Here is a 21,626-nt window from a genome sequence, read left to right on the forward strand (position 1 = left end):
GTAAATGTTTTGCTCATATTCAGAAAGAAAACAGACCAGGAAAGCTAGCTCAAAGAGGTTTGGAATGTAAACTGTTGGGATATGATACACAAACAAAAGGCTATCGTTTGTGGTCTCCATATCACAAAAGTGTAATTGTGAGCAGAGATGTAGTTTTTCATGAACAAATGCAGGAAACAAAACAGTATGTAAGTTTGCCTGTAGAACAGAAAGCTGTAGAAACAGAAGAAATTCCTGAACAATCTCAGCAAGAGAGGGAGGGGGAAGAAACTGTGGAGGAGGAAACTATGCCTGTAACTATGCCAAGACGATCAGAAAGGGAACGCAAAGCTCCAATTCGTTATTCAGATGAATACCAAAGCAAACAGGTTTCTCATAGAGCTTTACTAATAGCCTATGAACCTACTTCATTTGAGGAAATTCAGGAAATGGAACCTACAGAAGCTCAGGGCTGGCATGAAGCAATGTCAGAGGAAATCAGAGCAATGGAAAAAATGAAACGTGGGAGCTAGTACCTTTACCTGAAGGTCGTAAAGCCATTACCTGTAAATGGGTATTCAAAGTAAAACAAAATGAGGAAGGACAGGTGGAACGTTCAATGGTAAAACAAAAAGAGATCCTTTAAAGCTAGGTCTCAGATTGTAACACAATTTAAACAACATGCGCAAGAGGAGGACTGTTAAGTATATGAAAAGAAATACTTGCTTAGTCATTAAAATTGTGTGTGTATGGCTATCTCAGGGTTAAACAGAGAAAGTCTATCTGTGGGCAATTACCTTGAGATAGAGGCTGTTCTGGGAACCTTGCCAAGATTCTAAGTTAGCCTCATCACAGCTGTATGTAATGTAGATAAGAATTGTGTAGATCTGTATATAGTTTCTCACTTGTGTAAAATGGAACTGATCACTGCTCTCTGATCACTGCTCTCTGTGTATGCCTCAGTGTGCTGATCTGAACTGATCTGAATTGGACTGCACAGAAGCCTGAAGGAAATAAACCAGCTCTGCTGTGTAAGACCTGCGTGATGTGTGTTTGTTTCTGAGCACAAACAGAGTTCCAGAAGGAGAAAAGTTCTGGCAATAACCCAACAAAAATAGCATTTGCCTTTCTTGCAGCCATATTGCACTGTTGGCTCATATTCAGCTTGCAATCTACAACAATTCCAATATCCTTCTCGTTTGTAGTATTGCTGAGCCAAGTATCCCCCATCTTGTAACTGTGCATTTGGCTTCTATTTCCTAAATGTAGAATTTGGCATTTATCCCTATTAAATTTCATTCTGTTGTTTTCAGCCCAGCAGTCCAGCCTATCAAGATCACTTTGAAGTTTGTTTCTGTCTTCCAGAGTATTAGCTATCCCACCCAATTTTGTGTCATCTGCAAATTTGATCAGCGTTCCCTGCACCTCCTCATCCAAATCATTAATAAAAATGTTGAAGAGAACAGATAATGATCTGTGTAAGGCTGCCAGTTTACCTTGCTGTAAACCCCATTGACCATAGTGGGATTTACTTCACACTAAAACGCATACCTAGTTTGAAAAATTATTTGCAACCTGATGCTAAGCACATTTACTAGGAAGCAAGTCCCACTATATTAATTAGAACTTACTCCCAAATAAGTGTGCATAAGAGAATCATTGTCAGCCTCTAAACATTCTGCAGACTACTACAAATTGTCTCACTGCACAATCCTAACCATGGTTACCCAGAAAAAAAAGTCCCATAAAATTCAAGTGGGACATATTCCCTAGTAGAAACATTAGATTTCTAGCCTCTGCAGTATTAAGTACACATAAATACAGATGCTTGTACCACCCTGTGAAACTTGTATTTAACTCCCAATTCAACTTCTTGACTATAAGATGATATTGGATAATAACTCACTATTTTTTCAGCTGCAACTCCCCCTCCCCCCACCCCCCATGGAATAAAATTGGTGATCAACCTTGTAGAGTTGTTCAAGGAATGAAAAAGATAAGCATTACAAGATCTGTCACACAGTAATCTTTAGCTTGGTTTTAATTGTAATAATAATAATAATAATAATAATAATAATAATAATAATAATAATAATAATATAGCTTACTCCCACAAAATCAAGCTGCACTTTATCTTAGACAGCTGCTTTCCTGGCTATTTTCCTGTTTTTGATGTTGTTGTTGTTGTTCTCATGCCTTTCTTTTCTCATAATGTTGTTGTTGTTCTTTTTATTTGTACTAGCTTTTTTGTTTGCTTTCTGCTATATTTTGGTGTATGTTTTGTAGCGTTTGCTTCTTCCTTCCTTTAATTTTTATTTTACTCGTGGGATATTGGGCAGACAATAAACATAACATCCTAAATGTGTAGTGTGGGGAATGCTAAGAATTTTCAAAAGAACTTCAAACATGAGTGTGTTGATTTGATTCACCATTTCATGAACAATGTGGGGGCCCACTATTGCTTGTGACTGAGGTACAGTGACCTCTAGTGGTAGTGAGCATGTGAACACTATAGGGAAACCAACCACTATAAGTTTAAGCCCTAAATCCCTAAATTTTAGGGAGTTTCTACAGTCTGCCACCTGCAGCATTTGAATGATATTTCTACCACAAGATCTTTTTCTGTTAGAATAATATGATGTCCTATAGGCATGTAAAATATGAGTGGGAGGAGTCTTTTTCTTTTCTTTTTTGCAGGGAATAATTTTATTATTGGGTGTTTTCTAAAAATCAGACTAGATGCATACTCCCACTCAAGCGACAGGGGCAGCTAACTTTCAAAAACCTAAAACAAAATAAGACTAAATTAAAGACTGACAAAACAGTGAGGCACCACTGAGGTAGCCTTGGAGCTGTTTATCACTTTTAAATAAAACTAAAAGTTTAATAAGATGGTGCAGACATGCAGAGCAAAGTCCTGTTGTTCATCTATAATTGTGTTATGAAAAGTAACAACCAGTATGACCCTTGCACAACCCCATTTTGCACAGCAAATCACAAAATGCCTATCTGGAGGAAGTATGATATTTGACAGATACAAAATATTATGGTTGGAGGACTCTGAAAATGTGCAATACCCATAATAGAAGTACTACCCTGAGGAAAAATATGCAGATTGTATTCAACACTTTGAACCAAATGTGTTTTTACTGTGCCAAAAAAAAAAGTGATTGCACATAAAAACACATTACCAAACCATTTCCACTGCATGCTGCAATTAGCTCCAACAGAGTCAATTTGCAGGCTTTTAAAATTGTGTGTTTAAAATAAATTAAGGGTCTGCTAAGGAACACATTTTCTCTCCCCACCCCCTCCATATTTCTACACTACTGGAAGTACAAACATATAAAATGTGTGTTTCCTCTATTTAGGGTTTGCCCATTACCAAACTGTACATTCCTGTGACCATTTGGAACAATGAATATGTATTAATAATGAACTAGGAGGCAGAATCCATATTCCATTGCAAGCAGCTATGCATTAACTACTAGGAGGTTTTGCAAACAGGACATGTCTCCTTTTATTTTTCAAATCTTTTCACCATGGAGAGCACATTATAGTAGTCTAAATGAGAGATAATCACTGTGACTGGATCCACCTCCCTCAGGAAGGGGCACACTCAAAGTTGTCACACCAGCTGAAGATGGGCAAAAGCACTCTGGCCACAGCAGCCACGTGGCCTTCCAGAAGGAATGCTGGATCCAAGAACACCTCGCAAGCTGTGAACCTGGACCTTCAAAGGGAGTGCAATCCTATCTAGAAGTGTGTACTGCCAATCAAAGATTGGCTTGTCTACTGACCATCAGAGCCAAGCCTCGTTTTGTTTGAACTGGATTTCAATTTTTTCACTCACATCAAGTCCCTCACTGCACCTAAACAACAGTTCAGGACTTCCTCATCTTCCTTGGCATCAGTTGAAAAGGAGAGATAGAGCTGGGTATCATCAACATACTGATTAGACCCAGGCACAAAACACCAGATGACTTCCCCGAATGATTTCATGTTGTTGTTAAATAACTATAAGGGGCAATATAGAGCCCCGAGGAATCCTAAAAACCAACAGCCCCAAGGATGAACAATAGTTCCACCTCCTGGGAACTATTCAGCACCACCTTCTGGGAACATTGAACCCAATAGAGCAGGAACCACTGCAAAAAAAGTGCTCCCAAGTCAAATGTCCTAGAAGGATACCATAGAACACCACTGAAGCCCTATTCAGGTGTTTCCAAAAAAGGTTGAAATTAATTCACGAGAAGACAGAATACTCCAGCCCTGCTCCTCTCCCTCCTTGAGTTTGTCACCCTCCAGGGATCTCTCTCAACGTGATTAAGAATTCTGGTTTTCCAGGCTTTTCCAGTGGGGTCAGAGCAATCTGTCTCCTTTTGAATGCCTGAATTGCGAGGGCTAGAGAGTTCCAGCAGAACCTGCAGGGATGTATTCCATATGTCCAGTTCTTGGGTTGCGTAGGGTTGTCTTTCCTGCTGTTTTTACCCCTTCTATAAGTAAACAAACTGTGCATAAAGGAAATTTTGGGAAATACATGCAAGTTATTGTTGTGTTGCCATGTTCTAAAGGAACCTGTATCTTTAACAGCTGCATGGCAGCCAGAAATTCAATAGTTGCAGTTTTCCCATCAGTGCATCCATGCTATGCCGTTTTTAACAGCAAAGTGTCACTAAAGATTAGAGCAGTTATGATATCATTGGAATGCCAATGATATTATAACATTATAGTCAAATTTAGTCTGTGTGTAAATTATTGATGTCAGTCTAGCCTAATTTAGTTCAAGATTCTTCGGTTCTCTGCCAACAAAACCTTGGATGTAAATTAAGTGAAAAGACGCAATAAAAATGGTACTTTTCAAATCCCCTTGCAATAAAATCTAACTCAATAATGTTTCCTCAAATACAGGTCATATAGATTCTGAATGGTATTTTTAGGATTATTTACCTATATAACACTAGAGGGCACTGGTGCCCAGTGGGTCTGGTGCAGTGCAGGGGAGAGTCACTACAGGTGGAACAGTCTCTGGAACCCCCAGCAACCCATACTACAGAAAGGGGAAACTGAGGCACATGAACGCTAAGGTCTAGGAAACCACAGAGCCTCCAGGAATCCAGGACCAACAGGAGTCCAGTGCTGTGCTTGATTTGATTTGATTTATTACATTTATATACATACAGCCCCATAGCCGAAGCTCTCTGGGCAGTTTACAAAAAGCAACAAGGGCAGGCATTTGTTTGGAGCCAGGCAGGGGAGAGATACAGCGGTGGAGGTCACTGAGGGTGGTCAGTGCTTCCCCATCCCCCATCTTCTAGCAGTGCAACTGAATTTTACCCTTAAAAGATTTTGAAATCAAGATCACTTACAACATAATGAAAAGGAGAAACAGGATTTACTCCTGTTATTGGTAATATGGATCCTTTACATAGATAAAAGAGGAAATGTGACATGCCAAAAATGTCTATCACTTGGATGGTGTCCTTGCTTTTCTTTACTTTTTAAAGTTTAGGACAAAGTACAAGTCTGGGAACATGTCACAGGGGCTTCTCCAACAATTGAAGCCAAGCATATAGAAGCTAGGGAGCAAACAGAGTGGCCAGGGGCATGTTTGTGCCTACTTTAACAGACAGGGCCACAGCATTCCTTTGTTGCTGCTGTCAGGTTGTCTGTCTGTCTTGTATGCTTGCTTGCATGTGTTGCCTATTGGGAGATTTCAACCAGCAACTTACTGAGTGTGTTTGTTGCTGCTTTAACAGACAGAACAACAACCACACACACATATTTGGTGTGGTGCCCCCCTTCTATGGAATTCCCTGTCTCTGGATTTTGCTTTTAAAAATCTATTTTAAGGTGTTTTATTCTGGTTTTATTGTATTTTATCTTGTACACCGCTCCAAAATTTTGAATGGGGAACGGTATATAAATATTGTAAATAAATTATAAATAAATAAAATACTTATGGTTACTGCCTAGTTCTGTGCATTTGTTGTGTTGAGTCTAACAACATGACACACACTTCCTGCTCAACCTAGGTAGATCAGCTCTTTCCATGTTCCACACTGTGAGTGGGTGTTATCAACAGCAGTTGCTAATTGCTGGACACTGGCAGTTTTCAGGAATGTTGTTGACATGTCTGTCCTTTTGCTGCTATTTTATTTTATTTTCTGTTTCAGTGTGTCCCTCCCCTCCTTTCCTGGCCTGAGCACACATTGGATGCGGTGACCATTCTGTTGGCATAGTGGTGGCATATTTCTAGTCCTGGCATAATGTGAGTATAGGATTGCTCTACCTGGCTGCAATTCCATGCACACTTACAGTATGTGGGAGCAAGCCCCATCGAAAACAGAAGGGATGTTGGAGATATCCACAAGATGAATTTTGTGAACCGCCCAGAGAGCTTCGGCTATTGGACAGCATAAAAATGTAATAAATAAATAAACTAAATAAATAAATAATAAATTTCTACGAATCCAACTTGTGGATTCTGCAGTGGACCACCTTTCCCCGAGTGGCAGAGTTTCCATGGACTTGCAGACTGGGTTTTTTTTGTTTTTGTTTTTTCCTTTTTGAGGAAATTTGTGCAAATCTGATACCATCAATGAGTGGATGATGGAACGAAAGATACCTGACAATACACAAAGCACAGATGGAACAGATTTAACTAAATCTGTACATCCCTAAAATCACAGAATAGTAGAGTTGCAAGGGGCGTATAAGGCCATTGAGTTCAATGCAGGAATCCACCCTAAAGCATACATGACAGATGGTTGTCCAGCTGCCTCTAGTGTGGGAGAGCCCACGACCAACCTAGGTAACTGGTTCAATTGCCGTACTGCTCTAACAGTCAGGTAGTTTTTTCTGATGTCTAGCCGGAATCTGACTTCCTGTAACTTGAGCCCATTATTTTGTGTCCTGCATTCTGGGATGATCAAAAAGAGATCCTGGCCTTCCTCTGTGTGACAACCTTTAAAGTACTTGAAGAGTGCTATCATGTCTCCCCTCAGTCTTCTCTTCTCCAGGCTAAAGATGCCCAGCCTGTTTAGACAGTGAGACATTTACTTATGAGTGAATATGCATAGCATTGCAATGTAGTATACCAATTTAAGTTCATACTCTGAGTAATTTATACACTTAGATATTGAAAGGAGTTAAGGATGCCAGACTTTGCTAACCTGGTATCCTCCAGATGTTTGGGACTACAATGCCCATCAGCCCCAACTGGCATAGATAATAGTCAGGGATGATTGTAGTCATAGTCCAAAATGTCTAGAGAGCACCAGGTTGGGGAAGGCCATCCTATGCCCAACAGCAGTATGACAAGCAGAAATCCACAAGCAGGTGAAGCTTTTCCAGTCATTGTATCTACATGCTGCTAAACGCTTATCCTCCTTGTGTAGCTTCTTGTCACACTGCTGTTACAGGGAGAGGAACCTTGACGCCCATCCCCAGTTGGCAATCCTGTATGCTTGAATAGTACATAGTGAAAAAAAGATGAGCCTAAGCTTATGCATTAAAAGGGATGTTCTGAAGAAACTTTGCTATTAAAAACAAAACAAAAGGATGTGTAATAAATTTCCTCTTTTCAGCAGTCTTCCTTCCTCCCTCCTCCTCTGCTGCCTTTTATGCCTGCTGTATCTTTGCCCAGTTGCACACATGAATAATTCATCTGCACTCTTGCTTTAGAGTTCAGACACCCATTCAGTTCAGCTACTGTTTCAGACTTCAGACACAGGGCTATCTAAAATTAATCAAAAGGTCTGTTTTGTGAGTACACACCTATTGTTCGCCTCTATTGTTGAGGACAGGGGTGCACTGTCATGCCATCCTCTCATGTCTCTCAGATAGTGTGACAAACTCCATGTCCCCAACCACACCATTCTTCATCATGTCCCTGACTGGGAACATGTCCAGAGCTGCTCGGACATGGCCAGGCATCTATGGGTCCCCAAAGCTGCATTACTGCTCATCCAAGGCTGGCTCTCCCCGTTCATGACTCATCATCGCTTTACAAGGAATATGCACAAATCATGGGGAGGATGCATGATCAGGCCTCATGATTGGTCAGCTTGAATTTCCAGTTCCTCTCAGAGTCTTCCCTACCCACTAGAAATACTAAGAATCAAGGCTAAACTCTTCCACACTTCAGAATCCCAGACGGGCCTCTTCCCTCCCCTGCCTGTGTGCTGCTTTGATGAGTTATTGTTAGGATTTAGGTCCCTGCTGTGGTACAGCTAAGTAATCTTAAACCCTGGACTTCATGATCTTATGGTGACCTCCTTCAAAAACTAACTAACTACATTTCCAAACATAATGACTTTGAGTGGAAACCCAGGGTACCTACAAAAAACCATAGTATCTTTTCTTCTACAATGTGTTATTATGGAATGGTACTTACTTCCACAAATCACACATTTAAGAAGGAGGAGGAGGAGGAGGAGGAGGAGGAACTAAAAAGGTTAATATGAGCCTGATCCCATGTATGTATGTATACAATGGATTATAACTAGGGTTGCAGCTCCTTAAATAAATCTTAATCAATTAATCATATGAGTTTTAAGCAATTAATCTATTGATTAAATTTGTATATAGGTAAAAACAATATTTCTGTAGCAAGCACATTTGGGGGGAGGGGCGTGATGCACAGATGAGCAACATCCAAAATATGTCATCCTCTAAGAACATTATGAGAGAAAAGAAGGAAACGCATCTTGTAAGATTTCATTTTCCATCTCTAGTTTTTATAAGCACTTGTATTTATATATATTAATATGGAGCATGGATTTTTGAAATTTTTACATATGCTTACATTATGAAATCTTTCCTTGCATGATATATATTAAAACGTGAAACAATTTCTTTAGCAATCAATATCTCGAGTTCCACTCAGCCAATTTACTTTTTAAAAAAAAAAAAAAAATTAAAGCCTTTATCATGCAGATTTGGTGAAAAATACTGAAAATCACTTTTGGGGCTAATTTCATCAAAATAATTGTAAAAATATGTTTTTCTATTAAGTATAATTCCAAAACTCTGGGTCATAGCGATTTCTTTTTTACTATTATTATTTTGAAAAAGTTTTCAAAATGGAACTACTTCCTCATTTACTATACCAGTCTATCTTTAACAGTTTAAATACAAATTTAATAGGAAGTTGTGAAATGTCAAGTTCTGGTAAAACAGCTGATTAGTGAAGTTACTAAATCGTAAGTTACACACATGTGGTTGAAAAAAAATTCACAATGGGTACAGATAATTAAGAATAATCATTTTTTAAAAATGCTACCTTATTAATTGGGGGTCATCTTTTCTCATAGATTGTTTTTTAAGGACAGCATCTGCGGGGACATAGGATTTTTTAGTTTCCTACTCCAAGCTCAAAGACAATGTTCCAAGCTTGGAGCCTGAGCTGCATCTTGAGCCTCCAAACCCCCACATTTGCACTCCTTTGCATCATCCACATGTGAAGAAGCGCAAGTGTGGCGGTTCACAGGCGAGGAGGAACACCTCCTCACATCCCCATTTTGCTTTGTTTTTGTTTGCTTTGGAGGAGGTGTGGGCACCCCATGCCAGCACCTTCTGTCATCCCTCTTTGTTTCTTTTTAAAAACTTTGGGGGAGGGGCTTCTCCCTGTGCTGAAGAAGGGCAGCGGCTATTCAGCTTGCTGGCCCTCCCCCTCCCCACAGTCTGGCAACCAATCAGGGTTCGCCATCAGCTCAGACACACCTCAGAAGCAGCTCCGAAGCAAGGTGACAGATGGCAAATGTGAGTCTGCACCTTGCTGAAAGGAAAAAATCTGGGTGAGTAACCGACTTCTTTGAAAGCAGAGTTTCGGGGGTTTGTCCCTGGATGGCTTTGCAATGGCAGCTGTGTCATATAGATGACCTGCCGCCAATGCAGATCCACCCCGGGGGCAAACCTCTTGTCAAGATGTACCCCAGGAAATCATAGAATCATAGAATAGCAGAGTTGGAAGGGGCCTACAAGGCCATCGAGTCCAACCCCCTGCTCAATGCAGGAATCCACCCTAAAGCATCCCTGACAGATGGTTGTCCAGCTGCCTCTTGAATGCCTCTAGTGTGGGAGAGCCCACAACCTCCCTAGGTAGCTGATTCCACCGTCGCACTGCTCTAACAGTCAGGAAGTTTTTCCTGATGTCCAGCTGGAATCTGGCTTCCTTTAACTTGAGCCCGTTATTCCATGTCCTGCACTCTGGGAGGATCGAGAAGAGATCCTGGCTCTGTGTGACAACCTTTTAAGTATTTGAAGAGTGCTATCATGTCTCCCCTCAATCTTCTCTTCTCCAGGCTAAACATGCCCAGTTCTTTCAGTCTCTCTTCATAGGGCTTTGTTTCTAGACCTCTGATCATCCTGGTTGCCCTCTTCTGAACACGCTCCAGCTTGTCTGCGTCCTTCTTGAATTGTGGAGTATACTCTCCACAATTCAATACTTTCCCCTCCCCCTCCGCCTCGCAGCCAGCATGGAGAGAACTACGGCTGCCTCTCCCTCTCTCTGCTCTCATAAAACCAAGCACAGAGATCATGGAAAAAGGGGCGTTCCCAGGGTGGAGGGGAGGAGACAGCAGAGCCTGCTTTAGATAGCTTTCAATGTGATGCGCAGCCTCCCCACTCCCACCCCAAAGCTCCTCATATAGACTCCAGATCGAGCATCTAGCGACAACTGCACAGTGGATGGAGCCCGGAAGAGAGGATCCCCTCTATCCTCCGTCCGCTCTGCATTGGATACTCATATGTCCCCGGGTTGCGCCCTAAAACTCCTATGGGTTGCGCCCTAAAACTGATAAAACATTGCAGCCCTAATTTCAATCTTAATACTTATTACACTGCTCTCACACTGATGTCTACATGGGATTTATTCCCTGTAAAGTCTGTATAAGATTTCAGTCTTAAGGAGGTGGTACTGCATATTAAAGAGCAAGAGCCAGTTAGAGTTTTGAACTACCAGGGTAGATCTACACTACAGTATAACAGTATTGAAGTGAACTGCTAACTGTTGGGACACATTACATTTTCCATATTCCACTTTCATAGTGTTATTTCCTGCTTTTTATTCCACGTTATCCAAAATACTGCAACTAATGTCATTGTGTGTCCTATGAAGTATAAAATGCACAAGAGGGATCTAGCGTTACCATGATGGGATCATAATGATTTGACAGAAGGTGTAGTTCTGGCCTTAGTCTTACTTAGAGTAGAATCATCAAGTCCCCAAATCTGTATTTCTAGTTATAATAAATTATCTGTTTTACCAGAAATAATACAACAGCAATTAATAACATTTGTTTGGGAAAGGTCGATAATTCAGTGGTAGAGCACATGTTTGGAAGCAAAATAGGCCATCCTGTGGATGAAAAAAGAAATCTAAAGATGGGCAGGTGATATAAGACCAGCAATTAAGTTTGTAGTTGAGGGCAGTTGAAGAATTAGCATGCAGAGTTTGACTTTTTTCTACTGGTTAACTAATAGAAGGCAGCCTGCACAAAACCTGTGATTAGGGAACAAAATGTTCTAGTTAGAGGGCATTCGTTCAAGGCATGTTTGAAACCTGGGATCTCCAGTCACTGTTTTCTAAAACAGAGGTGGGGGTGCCAGGTTAAACCAAATAACCACAAGATCCCTTCCAACTCTCAGCCTATGTGAGGGAAATGTGGGACAAAGCACAGAGTATACATGCAGGAAGAACTTGGAAGTTGCCATTCAGGTCCATTTTTCTTTAGTACGGACTATTGCCTGGAAGGGTTTTATAATGTGGTTCCTGTGGGCGTTTTGTGGCTTATTGCATCGGGGTCCCTTGAAGTAATGCCGGACGACTGGAGGAGGGCTAACGTTGTCCCTATCTTCAAAAAGGGCAAAAAGGAGGAACCTGGGAACTACAGACCAGTCAGCCTGACATCCATCCCTGGGAAAATTCTGGAGCAGATTATAAAGAAGTCAATCTGTAAACACCTTGAAATCAATGCAGTGATCACTAGAAGCCAACATGGATTTGTCAGGAACAAATCCTGTCAGACTAATTTGATCTCATTTTTTGATAGGATAACCTCCCTTGTGGACTGTGGGAATGCTGTGGATGTCATATATCTTGACTTCAGCAAAGCTTTTGACAAAGTACCACATGACATTCTGATTAACAAACTAGCTAAAAGTGGGCTAGATGGAACAACTATTAGGTGGATCCACAGTTGGCTACAGAATCGGACTCAAAGAGTACTTATCAATGGAACCTTCTCAAACTGGGGAGAGGCAACGAGTGGGGTGCCGCAGGGCTCAGTCCTGGGCCCAGTGCTTTTCAACATTTTTATTAATGATTTGGACGAGGAGGTGCAGGGAACGCTGATCAAATTTGCAGATGACACCAAATTGGGTGGGATAGCTAATACCCTGGAAGACAGAAACAAACTTCAAAGTGATCTTGATAGGCTGGAGTGCTGGGCTGAAAACAACAGAATGAAATTTAATAGGGATAAATGCCAAGTTCTACATTTAGGGAATAGAAACCAAATGCACAGTTACAAGATGGGGGACACTTGGCTCAGCAATACTACAAATGAGAAAGATCTTGGAATTGTTGTAGATCACAAGCTGAATATGAGCCAACAGTGCGATATGGCTGCAAGAAAGGCAAATGCTATTTTGGGCTGCATTAATAGAAGTATAGCTTCCAAATCACGTGAGGTACTGGTTCCTCTCTATTCGGCCCTGGTTAGGCCTCATCTAGAGTATTGCGTCCAGTTCTGGGCTCCACAATTCAAGAAGGACGCAGACAAGCTGGAGCGTGTTCAGAAGAGGGCAACGAGGATGATCAGAGGTCTAGAAACAAAGCCCTATGAAGAGAGACTGAAAGAACTGGGCATGTTTAGCCTGGAGAAGAGAAGATTGAGGGGAGACATGATAGCACTCTTCAAATACTTAAAAGGTTGTCACACAGAGGAGGGCCAGGATCTCTTCTCGATTCTCCCAGAGTGCAGGACACGGAATAACGGGCTCAAGTTAAAGGAAGCCAGATTCCGGCTGGACATCAGGAAAAACTTCCTGACTGTTAGAGCAGTGCGACAGTGGAATCAGCTACCTAGGGAGGTTGTGGGCTCTCCCACACTAGAGGCCTTCAAGAGGCAGCTGGACAACCATCTGTCAGGGATGCTTTAGGGTGGATTCCTGCATTGAGCAGGGGGTTGGACTCGATGGCCTTGTAGGCCCCTTCCAACTCTGCTATTCTATGATTCTATGATTCTATGAATGTGTGACTGCAGAATTTGGTTGAGTTGGCTCACTTGGAAGCTGCTGTTCCTACCTGTTTTGAGCAATATGGACTACGGCCTGGAACAAGTATTGGAATGTGGTTTCCATGGTCATTTTGGAGCTTACTATATAGAAATCTGTGACTTTTGAGTTTGGTTGAGTTGGCTCATTTGGAAGTTGCTGTTCCGGGCCAGGTATCAGAAAACGTATCAGTTATCAGAAAATGTTTTCTGTGGACGTTTTGTGACTTGGAGTTATGTGTGACTGGTGAGTTCAGTTGATTTCACTCATTTGGAAATAGTTATTCTGGCTATTCCGTTCTGTTCTGGATGTGTTCTGGAGTCATGGGGTTAAAAATAATGTAATATTGCAAGGGTTTTAGTCCTAAAATATTGTTCTGAAGTGTTTGTAACACATGCCACTATTTTTGGCATAATAATAATAGGGTTGTTCCTAGCTGTTCCACTCGATTCCGGCTTTTATACTGTCCCTGTAAATACTGAGCTAAATGGACCCCTGGGATATTATCCAATGTTAGTCCTACACAGAGTAGATCCAATGAAATAAATCGGGATTAAGTTAGTCATGGCTCACACAAGTTCCAATGGGTCCACTCTACGTAGGAGTAGCGTTGGGTACGACCCACACGGTATAACATCCTAAGCTCAAGCATACCAAGGAACCAAGTTTTCAAACCTGGAGCGTTGAGCTCTTACGCTACATGCTTGCATGGGAGTAAATTCCACACTGAGCAGAGCGGGACTCGCTCCCAAGAAGACATGCCCACGCTTTTTCAGCGATGCGGCTGTGCCGGAGCTTGTGCTGTGAGTCCCAGACGTGCACGGGGCACGAGGAAAACGTGCTAGAGGGTTCTTTTTCAGTCCTCGGGAACCTGGTGGCGGCCGGGAGGCGTGCTTTTTTTGCCTTGTGCTCGCAGGTACCTCGGAACTCGGGCGGCTGTTCTTTTCCTTCGCCTCAAGGGGCGTCTTGCAGCGCGTCGACTGAAGCCCCTGAAGCGACAAGAGAAACTGAAAAGGGAACTCGCGGGCCTCCCTTTCCTCCCCAGCGTTTCCAGGGGCTACTGGAGGAGGGACCAGACGGGGCGGGGCTCTTGCCTTTTCGTTTAGTGGCAACTGGAGCCGCCCAGTCCTGAGATACAGAGAGACTCGTCTTGGCTGACGGAACCGCGGCGGTTTCCTTTTTGCCCGAGGGGAAGAAGACGGCGATGGCCTTCACGCGAAGCTCCCTCCTGAGCCTCGCCGCCTTTCTTTGGCTCTTTTTGCTACTGCGGGGCGGTAAGTAATGCGTCACGAAGTTGAGGGGAAGTTGTTCGAGCGGAGCCCCCTCGGTCAATCTTGGGGGGCGCGTGCGCAACTGGCTGCCTCCATCAACCATGGTGGGGAGAAAGAGACGCAAGAGGTGCTGGCTGGTTTCTCCTAGGAGCGGCTGAGTCATAAGCGGCGGAGAGCCTGAAAGTGGCCGGGTCAACATTTTCTGGATACATACAGCTAGCCCGGGTTGGGGGAGAGGGGAGATTGCAGAGACTCTGCGGTGTTCCGTGATAAGAGGCACGGGGTTGTTAGGGCGGCCAAGGAATCCTGAGGGTCTAACCTCGGAGGGGGAATCGTGGGAGCCCCTTGAAGGGCGAACAACAAAGGAGGCTTTCGGCACCTGAAAGAACTTTACGCATTAATTTGGGCGTCAGCTTTCGGGGACTTGGCAACTTGGAGGTGTTGGCGTTCTCGGGTGTCGCGACTTGTTCACGAGGGACCCGGAGACGCAGTGAGCGCTCAGCTGGGACCAGAGAATGTTTCTGGATGTTTTACTAAGGGGCGGGCTCTGTTTGTTTGGTCTTTGCTAAGGCCCTGGCCTCGGACTTGGATGGGGAAAGGGCTGGAAAACTCCCACGTTTTTTCCTCCAAGGCCTCGTGTGAACGATTCTCAAAAGTCACTGCTGTTACTGGCCTAATCAAAATTTCCTTCTTTGAGATGTGTGCGTAAGGAGAAGTGGTCAGCGGGCATTTTGACTGAATGTTTTAAAAGCCACATCCACTACATTTCAGACTGCCTGCCTCTCTGCCCCCCAGAGTCTCAGAAATGGATTTTGATGAGTCCAAGCGGCAGTAACATGACTCACCGGTGGGCTAGTAAACACATTGCAATTTCTGTCTTTTATTTGCCTCATTCTTCCTATCTCTCAATTGTTTCCTGGTAGTGCGTTTTTATTTCTACAGCCATAAAAATCCCGGATGCTTTCTTAGCTAAATATCTTGTAATTTGAAGCTGATGCCTAATTGGAAATATTTTTCTGGTGTGTAGCTGGATTCTAACAATTGGAATCCACCCCCACCCCACCTCAATGTGGCGTATAAATAATAATAATATAATAATATATTTATTTGTTACCTGCCTCTCACTCTGGATCGAGGCGGGGTACAACACTAATAAAAACACCATTAAATACATACAACTAATTCAAACGTTTCTATATATTAATTTATTAACATATATAATACTACCTTATTTGCCAAAAAGCCATCAAAATTTAAAACAATAAAACCTAAACACAATAAAAATGAGAACTTTCAAAAAAGTAAAACATTAAAACAGCTGCATAATGTAAAAGGCTAAATTAAAAATATGTATCTTCACACCCTTTCTAAAAGCCAAGAGAGTGTGGGTGAATCATTCTTAAGAGAGCACATTCAACAGTTTGAGAGCAACACAAGAAAGCCCTTTCACTTGTGCCCTACAAATTGACCTCTATGGGCAATAATATCCTGAAGAGGGCCTGTCCTGATGGTCTTAATAACTGGGCAGGTTCATAGCGAGATGGGCGGTCTTGTCCAAAAGCAGCCAAAGTGAGGCTAGGATGATTCCCAAAAGGCTTACTAAAAAAAGTGGTCATGAATAAGAAGTTGAAGTTATTTGACCAAGAGTTGCTTCAAACACCATAACATTCCTATAGCTGCTATAGTAGTAATATGTATGTAAGTATTAGGATTGGGCAACTTGTAGGCCTGCTTGTGTTGGTCTATAGCTCTACCCAGCACAGTCAATGGTGAGGATGATGGAAATTATATAAGAACATAAGTGCCATGCTGGATCAGACTAGATCAGATCTAGTCCAGCACTCTGTTCACACAGTGGCCAACCAGCCATCGGCCAGGGATGAACAAGCAGGACATGGTGCAACAGCACCCTCCCACCCATGTTCCCCAGAAACTGGTGCATGCAGGCTTACTGCCTTGAATACTGGAGATAGCACACAACCATCAGGGCTAGTAGCCATTGATAGCCTTTGCCTCCAGGAATTTATCCAACCCCCCTTTTAAAGCCATCCAAATTGGTGGCCATCACTACATCTTGTGGTAGTGAGTTCCATAAGTAAACTCTGCACTGTGTGAAGAAGTACTTTTATTTGTCTCAGATCTCCCACCAATCAGCTTCATAGGATGACCCAGGGTTCTAGTATTTTGAGGGAAGGAGAAAAATGTCTCCCTGTCCACATTCTCCATATCATGCATAATTTTGTACACCTCTATCATGTCTCCCCTTAGCCTCCTTATTTCCAAGCTAAACAAACCCAGTTGATGTAACCTTCCCTCATAGGGAAGATGGTCCAGCTCCTTAATCATTTTAGTTGCCCTTTTCTGCACTTTTTCCAGCTCTATAATATCCTTTTTTAGGCATGGTGACCAGAACTGTACACATTATTCTAAGTGTGGTCGCATCATAGATTTGTATAAGGCAGTATGATACTAGCTGTTTTGTTCTCAATTTCATTTCTTATAATGTCTAACATGGAGTTTGCCTTCTTTACAGTGGCCGCACACTGGGTGGACATTTTCGAGCTGTCCACCACAATCCCAAGATCTGTTTCTTGTTCGGTCACCGCCAGCTCAGATCCCATTAGGTTATACTTGAAGTTGGGTTTTTTTGCCCCAATGTGCATCACCTTACACTTGCTTACATTGAACCGCATCTGCTATTTGGTTGCCAACTCTCGCAGCTTGGAGAGATCTCTTTAGAGCTCTTCACAATCCCTTTGTGTTTTAACAACCTTAAATAATTTGGCAAACTTGGCCACTTCACTGCTCACTCCTAATTCCAGATCATTTATGAACAAGTTGAAAAGAATTGGTCCCAATACCGATCCCTGTGGGACCCCACTATTTACTTCCCTCTATCGGGAGAATTGACCATTTATTCATACTCTCTGCTTTCTGTTCTTTAACCAGTTACTCATAGAATCATAGAATAGCAGAGCTGGAAGGGGCCTACAAGGCCATCGAGTCCAACCCCCTGCTCAATGCAGGAATCCACCCTAAAGCATCCCTGACAGATGGTTGTCCAGCTGCCTCTTGAAGGCCTCTAGTGTGGGAGAGGCCACAACCTCACCAGGCAACTGATTCCATTGTCGTACTGCTCTAACAGTCAGGAAGTTTTTCCTGATGTCCAGCTGGCTTCCTGTAACTTGAGCCCGTTATTCCATGTCCTGCACTCTGGGAGGATCGAGAAGAGATCCTGGCCCTCCTCTGTGTGACAACCTTTTAAGTATTTGAAGAGTGCTATCATGTCTCCCCTCAATCTTCTCTTCTCCAGGTTAAACATGCCCAGTTCTTTCAGTCTCTTTTCATAGGGCTTTGTTTCCAGACCCCTGATCATCCTGGTTGCCCTCTGAACATGCTCCAGCTTGTCTGCAACCTTCTTGAATTGTGGAGCCCAGAACTGGACGCAATACTCTAGATGAGGCCTAACCAGGGCCGAATAGAGAGGAACCAGTACCTCACGTGATTTGGAAGCTATACTTCTATTAATGCAGCCCAAAATAGCATTTGCCTTTCTTGCAGCCATATCGCACTGTTGGCTCATATTCAGCTTGCGATCTACAACAATTCCAAGATCCTTCTTGTTTGTAGTATTGCTGAGCCAAGTATCCCCCATCTTGTAACTGTGCCTTTGGTTTCTATTTCCTAAATGTAGAACTTGGCATTTATCCCTATTAAATTTCATCATGTTGTTTTCAGCCCAGCACTCCAGCCTATCAAGATCACTTTGAAGTTTGTTTCTGTCTTCCAGGGTATTAGCTATCCCACCCAATTTGGTGTCATCTGCAAATTTGATAAGCGTTCCCTGCACCTCCTCATCCAAATCATTAATAAAAATGTTGAAAAGCACTGGGCCCAGGACTGAGCCCTGCGGTACCCCACTCGTTGCCTCTCCCCAGTTTGAGAAGGTTCCATTGATAAGTACTCTTTGAGTCCGATTCTGTAGCCAACTGTGAATCCACCTAATAGTTGTTCCATCTAGCCCACTTTTAGCTAGTTTGTTAATCAGAATGTCATGTGGTACTTTGTCAAAAGCTTTGCTGAAGTCAAGATATATGACATCCACAGCATTCCCACAGTCCACAAGGGAGATTACCCGATCAAAAAATGAGATCAAATTAGTCTGACAGGACTTGTTCCTGACAAATCCATGTTGGCTTCTAGTGATCACTGCATTGATTTCAAGGTGTTTACAGATTGACTTCTTTATAATCTGTAAATTATAAAATTTACTGATCCATAAGAGGATCTCTCCTCTTATTCCATGACTACTAAGTTTATTTAGGAAACTTTGGTGGGGGACTTTATCAAAAACCTTTTGGAAGTCCGAGTAAACAATGTCCATCGGATCACTCCTGTCTACATGTTTGTTGACTCTCTCAAAGAATTCTAGTAGATTAGTGAGACAGGACTTGCTTTTGCGGAAGCCATGTTGATTCTTCTTCAGCAGGACCTGCCCTTCTATATGCTTACTGATTTTGTCTTTAATAATGCTTTCAACCAATTTACCTGGAACAGATGTCAAGCTAAACAGCCTGTAATTGCCTGGATCCCCCCTGGATCCCTTTTTAAAAATTGGTTTACATTGGCCATCTTCCAGTCCTCTGGTACAGAGGCTGAGCTTAGGGACATGTTACATATTTTTGTGAGAACTCAAATATGTTACATATTTGAGTTCTATGGTCGTATTTGGGGCAGGATGGACTTAAGGCTACCTATGTGGTAGCCTTAAGTCTACCTATGGTGGAGTAAGTCCCATTGAACTCAGTGGAGTTTACTTTTGAGTAAGCATGTCTTGGACTGCTCTGTAAATAATACAGAAAGTCAAGAGAGAGTACATTCGCTTACCTTTTAAAAAAGTTTTAGACTGTTATTTCATTGAGTCTTTTCATGGAGTGTGGAGGTACATTTGCTTAACTATTTCATCACACTGATGTCTGTAAATAAATGTTCCTACAGCAATATACTCAACTCTAGGCGGTTTGAAATAGCACATTGACTCCAGTTGGGGAACTCCATCTACTAAATAAAAGAAAGAAGTTATAAGGAAGGAAGTGATCTTTTTAACAAACCAAACTGAGGCCTTTTAAAGTGTGTGTGGTGGAACATTCAGAATAAAGACCTGTGTTTCTCTGTTGTCATTGTCCATAACAGAAATACCCAAGTGGTTTGTCATTTCAAATTAAATGCTTGTTTCTTCCTGTGAAACATTTATTATAGCAACTTCCCATTATCCTAACCTACAGGGAGCAGGGGCATATTTCACTCCCATCCCCTGTGGCTCCGTTTAATGATAAAAGTACCTCCTGCAGCTCACCCTAGTGAGCACGTACTTAACAAACACAAATGCATTGGGTTTGGCCCTGAGACACACGGATCCCAGGCAGGTGCAAAGACTGCAGATTGAACTAACATTGTTAATTATGGTTGCTTTGTTAGTTTCCTTTACAGGGTTTCATTCTACTACAGTCTGAACAGCAGAACGTCTTGGAAAAGACTTTACTTCACTTTTGATGTCATACAAAATGCATGTCTTTGATTTTAAAATAAAAAGGGAATTTTTTTAAAAAAGAACACGAAAATTCAGAATAGTGTAAAGGAATCAGAGACCTTGTGAGCAGAACTTGGATCACAAGGTGCTGCCACTGCCACTGCCACAAGCGCAAGGGGAGGGTGCTGATTCCTCCTTCCCCTTGCAGCCACCTACACTCCTCAAAATGTTCTCTGGAGGATTGGGAGGCCCTCTGCAACAACATGGGAAGTGGTGTCAGAGGGTTGCAGGGGAAATGGGAATGAGTGAATATTGGCATTACCACCACCACCCTGAACAGGAGCCTCCACTGAATCGGACCTTACTGTTAACTTAAGAAGGTCTTCCATTAGTGGAATAGCAAATTTGGAACCAAGCCAAAGAGTTTTAAGTGTCATATCCTGCCTGCCCATCTGCTTCCCATAGTAGCACTGAGGAAGAACTCTGGTCAGGAAAAATGGCATGGGGAGGTTTAACTCCTTCTCCTAACACCACTGTTCCAATCCTAATTGGAGCTGTGCAGCTGCTTTTAAGATTATATATAAAATCAACAAGTCATGAGACTTGATCACGGTCATTTGCATCATGTTTGTTTTGGCCCTGACTGATGGCACCATCACCTTAGGAAATGCATCACTGACATTTATAGTGGCAGGGGAAAAAATAGTCAAGAGTTGTGTCACAAGTACTTTTTCTTTAGGGCAGTGTATAAGTGTTCTAAATATTAAATTAGGAGCTGCTGCTCTAATTGATAATCAAAGGCAAGAGGAGAAAGTAGTGAGCAGACAATATAAGAAAGAACAGAATTCAATATATTATGATAGCTGCCAGTCTGAAAAGAGGTATAACAGCCATTTTGAATATTTACTGTAACTGGATGTAGAGATAGCAGTACTTTTCTAACTGATTCTCTCCGTAAGATGGAGTCCATAGTGGGACAATGCTGGAGCGAATGGAACGGAAGCCCCTTAAAGCCTCCAGAGGAGACAATCCTGTAAAATACTCGACCCCTGGCAGCCCATTCCTCCACATACGATCCTGCATGGATTTCAGTACAGGCTCGCAAATACTATTTTTAAAAAGATTTTTCCCTCATCTACTCATTCCAAATATATACTATTTCTGGAAAGATGTAATTATGTAATTAGGCAGCAATCAAACCATTTTGTGTGCTTCCAGGATGAGAAAACATGCAAAAGGACAGATGCTTTACTGAGTTGTAGTGAATTCTCTCTTGGGAATGCTCAGAGTTCATACTCTAACATATGGTATGATAACTTGCTGATTTTTCTTTTTTCAGGTTTCTGTGAGGACTGCAAAATATTCAAAGATTCGGATGAATATTTATATTTGGGAAAACCTTGTCCAAAGGTCTGCTGTGGGTCCTGCAGTAGCCAGTATTGTTGCTCCAACTCATTAATAAGCGTTAACGAAAATTATGAACATATATGTATTTTGCAAGCAGTAGAAAGGTATGTTTGGAGAGGAATACCAGGTGGCCTGCTGTGACAATTTTGGCTAATTAC

The 21,626-nt window shown here is 42.3% G+C and overlaps 1 protein-coding gene across 1 annotated transcript in view; it reads left to right on the forward strand.

Moving 5' to 3' along the window:
* Nucleotides 1-14,355: 14,355 nt before the first annotated feature.
* The window catches only part of SHISA5 (shisa family member 5), a 37,799-nt gene continuing 30,528 nt past the window's right edge, over nt 14,356-21,626 (forward strand). The window contains exons 1-2 of the mRNA XM_063121181.1: nt 14,356-14,534; nt 21,401-21,572. Of these exons, the coding sequence (XP_062977251.1) occupies nt 14,465-14,534; nt 21,401-21,572 (242 nt within the window). The 5' untranslated portion in view covers nt 14,356-14,464. The remainder of the gene's footprint in view (nt 14,535-21,400; nt 21,573-21,626) is intronic.

Source organism: Elgaria multicarinata, chromosome 3 (assembly GCF_023053635.1).
Source record: "Elgaria multicarinata webbii isolate HBS135686 ecotype San Diego chromosome 3, rElgMul1.1.pri, whole genome shotgun sequence".
In the NCBI taxonomy this organism is placed as follows: Eukaryota; Metazoa; Chordata; class Lepidosauria; order Squamata; family Anguidae; genus Elgaria; species Elgaria multicarinata.